The following is a 6,275-nucleotide window of genomic DNA, read 5'->3' as shown; positions in this document are numbered from 1 at the left end:
ACTCTTTCCTGCCTATGCAGGGGGTTGGACTCGATGATCTATTGAGGACCCTAGCATCTATGAATCTATCACTATCAGCCTGTGTACAATTCATTGCAATAAGCAGTTCCACAACAAATGAGTCACAGACCTAGAAATAATGTAAGATGTACACTGTTAGTATAAACCTGTCTGGGTCTCTCTTCTCATCTTTCTCCCACATGACCCCAACAGCTCTCCACCAGAAGCAGTCTCCACCGTTACAGCTTCAAGAGTTCCGATGATGACATTGATCATTCAAGCCTCTGAAAGTTGTTTGTGGGGTGGTTGAAGGAGATGTGAAGGAGTTATAAAAATATAGGAGATGTGTAATGAGTAGGCCTCTGTCACACCTTTACCACTGGGCCACAATGTTATCAAGGCAAAACATGCTCCATAACTAACTTCTGAGCTTTACCCACTATACTTGACACTGACACAGACTCCACTGCTCCCTCTCAGGTGAGTACTTCCTATCAGAAAGGAAGGGAGTTAATACTACGAGGCTTGAAAGAGTCCCTATAAAAGTGAGACAGCCCTTTAGAAAGAGAATGATAGATGCTTCTATGGGAGCCCAGTGGGTTATGGTTTCCAAGAAAAAATTCCAAGACAAAATGCACAGAAAGTATGTACAGAACTCAGATTTAGCTGACTGCATGCAATTAACTTAGGTTACCACCCCCATAGTACAGTTATTCTTGTCCTCCCTCCTATTCTTCCTGGCACAGCTGCTGTATCTTAATTTGCATCTTTAATTAGGACCTGACTTTCCAAACACCAGCATGAGTAGTGATGAAATTGAGATGCATGTAATGAGGCCAGTCACATTAAATGAGTTCCCTTTGGGACTGAGACCATATCTACCTACTAGGTGTTTATACAGAGCTTAGACCAACAGGCCTGGCTGATGTCTTTGGATGCCATTGAAATATATATTATAATATATATTAACATATTATATTTATGACATTGAAATATATATGTACCAATAGGGCACTCAGAGACACCAGCCAGGCCTGTTGGTCTGAGCTCTGTATAAATATATATTTGAAAATATTGTTTAATAAATTCCTACTTCAGACTGGCTTAAAAACTGGCTGCTGACAAAAGACATGCCTCTTTAAAGTTATTCAGAAAGTTTCACTCATGTAAGGAGTTTGTTCATGATGGGAGCAGGAATCTGGCAGACGGCAAAGCCTGCATGGTAGGTGTTAGAGTTGGAATCATGGCCACTGCCTGCATCCTCCCCCTGTCTGCAGAGCCTCTGCCCCCCTGCCTACCCTCCATCCCCAGCCCTACTGCAGCCCAGGGGTGAAGAGCACCCAAAAAGTTAGACGACTTACCAGTTAGAGTGTACACATGGAAAACAGTAACAAATTTATACACTTTCCATGTCTAGACTAACTGGGGGTGGGGGGGATCTCAAATCCAGAGTTGTCTTGGATTCAGGTAAATATGGTAATAGAGGGAAGAGACACAATAGGAGGAGGAGATGACAAATGGACACTGACATTGACAGATAGAAAATGGGAGGGAAAAAAAGTCACAAATTAGATGACATTGTAAAGATTAACAAGAAAAAAAGGGAAGCTTTCTGGTGCCCTGGAGAGCAGACTGAAGAGTATGCACAGTAGTACACTAGTGTTTGAAGGAGGCCTAGCTCTACATGACAAAACATTTTTGAAAGGATGAGCAGCCAGAAACTAGAGATGCTTGGGAAAACACTGCATTTGGAAAGAAGGAAGTCATACATGGGAAGTCAGAAGTCTTGTTCCTGTTGTTTCTAATTTTTCCTCTCTCCAACATTTGGAGAATCTCTATGATGACATTTTATTTTAAACTGAATTTACTAAGCATTAAGATTAACACACAGGTCTAACCATCTTTTAGTTTGTTAAACTCTATGTATAGTAATAATTAACCTTAAACTTATTAGGTTGAACAATTTTCACCTAAACAGCTAAAATATTGATGTAAGGGTAAAATATATGCACAGCACTAACCTTTAGAAATGCTGGAAGTAGTCGCCATTTTTCCTGAAAACAAAAACGCAGTCTGAAATACTTTCTTAAGAATGAACAAACATCCAAGAAGTCTAATCAAGATTTTCCTAGCATTAACATGGTTTAAAGTCAAGTCTATATGGATTTAAATATCAGCATAAATCAAGTCAATCAACCAAGATTAGCAATAAGAATAAGTGACAACTTAACCATATCAAAATCGATATGTACAGTTCCATTCATACCTGGGGCACACAGAAACACTGACAAAAATGTTCAAGTGTTTTTCTCCCCTCACTCTTCTGTTGATATTTAATGTTTTCCAGCGAGAGAGAAATCCAATTATGACCTTGATTTTACAAATACGCACACAGTTCAATGGGACAACTCTGTTACAGAAGGCTTCTTCACTGTATACAAGCTAGCATGATTATAGTTTCTATAAAGAAACAGTGAAACTGGCTAACCACAAAGCCCTGCACAGTATACAGATCTAAAACTGAAAAAGAGAATTCTACCTATTTCTTTCAATTATACAATAATCCCACGTGCTATTTTTAAGATCCTATAGGTACAAAATACTCAAGACAAACATGACTTTCAAGCTGACTGTGTGTTAAGTTTTATAGGCACCTAATGATTTAAAGATTCTGAGGATTAACCAAACATGGATGACATTTCAGAGCGTCTATTTTAATAAATTATTACCATTTTGTGGAGTTTATTTCAGTTGGATGAACTCGCTTGCATCACAAGCAAAAGAAGCCTAAAGTTAGTTTTAGGGACTCAGAGTGGATACAGAACCAGCAAAGTAAAAGTCACAATGGGCCTAGAAGCTTCAAAAGTAGCTGCCTCTATTCCCTTACACCTACTACATACAGGCTGGATTCAAGAGAAACCAAACATTGTCAATTTATTGACCTCAGTAGGAAACAGGCTCAGCAACTTGCAGGATGAAACTCTACAGAAGCACACAACAGAATAAAGTGCTAGGCGCTTAATCCTGCATTGTGTGAGCAGCAGCTGCTGACACTACTGCCATCACAAAGATCACTTTTGTGGTAGTAAAACAGAGACATTAGAGGCTGGAAGGTTGATATCCCTCTTCTACCCAATAAATCCCTATTAGCCAAAAAACCAAACAAAAAAATGTATACGTGCATACACAGAAGGAAATAAACTAAATCTCAAATAAATAGCACCACCTCTATTCCAACCTTGAAAAGGGTGACGCGTTAAATTCCCTCATAAAATTCACTGATGACATCACCATTGACAGGACATGAAAGATGCTTGTGCACCGCGGCAACGAACAGCAATGTTAAAAATCCTAAGTGAACAAACGGACAGACAGAGCCCTCTGTGGCTGGGTAACAGTCAATCTTTGCTTCTCATACTCCAAGCCTTAATAAGTCCAAGGCGTGTCCACACCTTGAATACTGTACTCAGTTCTGGTCCCCATGCTTCAAGAAGAATATAGAAGAACTAAAGGTGGTACAGAGAAGAGCAACAAGGATGATTGGGAGTATGGTCCTATGGAGGGGTTCCCATACAAGGACAGACTACAGAAAACAAACCTATTCAGTTTAGAAAAGTGAAGCTTAATGGGGGGACATGATAAGCATTTACAAAATACTAAATGGTGAAGAGAAAAATCAGTAAAAAGTTAATACTAAGTCTCTCTCAATACAAGAACTAGGGGTTGCAAAATGAAACTAGAAGGTACTCAGTTCAAAATTAACAAAACAAAGTTCTTTTTCACACAGCCTGTCATTCAAGGGTAGAACTCATTGCCACCAGTTGTGGAAGCTGACAGTTTAGCCAGACCTAACGAAGGATTGGACAAATTCTTGGACAAAAGGTGCATCAGTAGCTATTGAGCATGGGAGTTAGGGGCACAGCCTGTGTACTTCCTAGACCTTAAGGGTGCCCAGACATGAGCAGGGAGATAGCTCTGACGTGCTGGAATTCCAGCACTTTGAAGCAGACTCGGAGAGGACTCCAGCAGCCTCCTGCATCTCATGCATCAGTGTCCCCATGCTTATAAATGGCAGGAGGGGAGGGGGGCAGGCACTTGAACTAAAGTTCCATCAAACAAGCTTGAGTTCAAGCACCCCCATTGCTACCTTCAAGTACAGGAAGGTTGATGCACAAGATGCAGCAGCACTAGTTAGACTGGCACTCAGGGCTGCTTTAATTAAAACACTGCCTCTCCCATGCTCAGAGCACTTGTAAAAGTACCCTAAATGCTGGAGGCTGCAAGTGACAGGAATGGGGAGGGGGAAACCCTGGTCACACCCAGTTCACACTCCCTTTTAGCACCCTCTCCCAGCCACCATGCAGCACAAGAGATGGAGCAAGATGGCCCTATGATAGGGGTGGGCAAAATACAGCCCGCGAGGCCATTCTATCCGGCCTGTGGGGCCCCTAAAAAAATTAGAAAATTAATATTCATTTGCCTTTGGTTCCTGTAAAAAGTGACAGGAACCAAAGGCGGCAGGACCCAGGAGAAGCCCGGTGGGCTCCCATAACAGCAGGGCCCACAGGGCCCTGCCCCCCCAGCCGGAAGCCCCTGCTGGGACACCACAGGGCAGGGAAAGGCAGGGAGGGACCCCAGGCAGGGAAGGAGCCCAGCAAAAAGTGACCCGGGGAAAAGCTGAGCACGGGCGGGGGGAAAGTGGCCCCTCGCCCGCCCTGAGCCCAGCACCTCACGCTGCAGCCGCTTGCAGCCCACGTGGGGCTGCCTGTGCCTGCTCCGGACAGCCCCGTGGGCTGTGAGTGGCTGCAGCAGGGAGCGCTGGCCTTGGGGCGGGGGGGGGCCACTTTTCCCCGTGCTCAGCTTTTCCCTGGGCTCCTTCCTGATGTGGAGGAAAGCAACCACTCCCCCTCCCCGTGGCTGGCGCTCCGCACTGCAGTTGCTTGCAGCCCATGCAGAACTATCTGGAGCAGGCACAGGCAGCCCCACGTGGGCTGCAAGCGGCTGCAGCGTGAGGTGCTGGGCTCAGGGCGGGCGAGGGGCCACTTTCCCCCCCCCCCGGGCTCAGCACCACCTTGTGACCCAGCACCACTGCCACCCTGGGCCCCGCACTGGCTCTGGGCTCACCAGACAGGGCTGCACATAACAGCAGCAGCTGCAGGGCCCCCCCCCGCCACTTGCTGTGCTGGGCAGTTTGCCACCACTGCCTCTGGGCTGCCCAATGCACGAGCTCCGGGCAGGCAGCAGCAGCCAACACTGCCCGGCGTGGCAAGTGGAGGGGTGCAGCTGCTGCCACCAACGGGCGAGCCCAGAGCTGGCTTGGAGCCCAGGCTGGCAGCAGGGCTGGGTTACAAGCTGGTGCTCAGCGCAGGGAAAAGCGGCTCCTTGCTCGCTCCATGGCCAGCGTCCCATGCTGTAACTGCTTGCAGCCCACATAGGGCTGCCTGTGCCTGCTCCAGGCACCCTCGCATGGGCTGCAAGCGCCTGCAGCAGGGAGCGCCAGCCATGGGGCAAGTGAGGGGCCACTTTTCCCCACGCTCAGCACCAGCTTCTTCCCTACCAGCAAGCAGGGGGTCAGGGCTGTGCATTGCTCTCTGCCTGTACTGCGGGGCTGAGGGGCACTGGGAGTGAATGGTCGGGGGTCCAGTGGGAGCACGGGGCCCACATCAGTGTCCCAGGGTCAGTGTCAGTGGGGCCCAGAACAGGGTGGCAGGAGCGCAGGGTCCCGGCCTGCAGGGGCTCTGTAGAGCTGGGCCAGCCCCCCCCCTCCCTGGTGGTGCAGCCCAGCCTGGCTCCACGGACCCCTGCCAGCCTGCGTCCTGCTCTGGGCCCCACTGGTGCTGGCCCTGGGACACTGGTCCCAAGATGGTGACCAGGGGGCGTGGCACCTGTCAAGGGGCGGAGCTACCCATGCAGCCCTCCACAGCCTGCCAAATCTGGGTAAGCGGCCCCTGCCCTATGATCTGACCCAGCAAGTGGCAACCTTCTTTTTCTACCCTGGGAAATGACAAGGCCTGCTCAACATGCCGGTAGCTGCATGTGGCACCAAGCTAGCTGCCATTGCTTCCCCTGTCCCACGCCAGGCACCATATCACACCAAACCCTGCATTCTCAGGGCCCCAGGAGGGACACGAGCCCTGCTAGGAAGCCCCCAGGCTCACTCAGAGGAGAAGCCGCAGAGCCACGGTACCTCTAGCATCCCCATAAAGGAGGCCAATGGCCTTTCCCCTCCCCCACCGCCCAGCCCCAGGGGAAGGGCAGCCTCTGCTGGCTCTACT

General features: G+C 48.4%; 1 protein-coding gene across 3 annotated transcripts in view; it reads right to left on the bottom strand.

The window, feature by feature from the left end:
- The window catches only part of POLR3B (RNA polymerase III subunit B), a 130,693-nt gene that overhangs the window by 123,569 nt on the left and 849 nt on the right, over window positions 1-6,275 (bottom strand). The window contains exons 1-2 of one of the 3 annotated variants that reach the window (XM_006024266.3): window positions 2,730-2,942; window positions 2,022-2,054 (exon numbers count right to left, since the gene is read on the bottom strand). In XM_006024266.3, coding sequence (XP_006024328.1) covers window positions 2,022-2,054; window positions 2,730-2,732 — 36 coding nt within the window. In that variant the 5' untranslated portion in view covers window positions 2,733-2,942. Of the gene's footprint in view, window positions 1-2,021; window positions 2,055-2,729; window positions 2,943-6,275 lie in introns of those variants that run through there. The other 2 variants (XM_025204900.1, XM_025204902.1) reach the window with 2 other exon arrangements.

This window comes from Alligator sinensis, unplaced genomic scaffold (assembly GCF_000455745.1).
Source record: "Alligator sinensis unplaced genomic scaffold, ASM45574v1 scaffold267_1, whole genome shotgun sequence".
NCBI classification, from domain to species: domain Eukaryota; kingdom Metazoa; phylum Chordata; order Crocodylia; family Alligatoridae; genus Alligator; species Alligator sinensis.
This window is presented reverse-complemented; position numbering and strand designations above follow the sequence as displayed.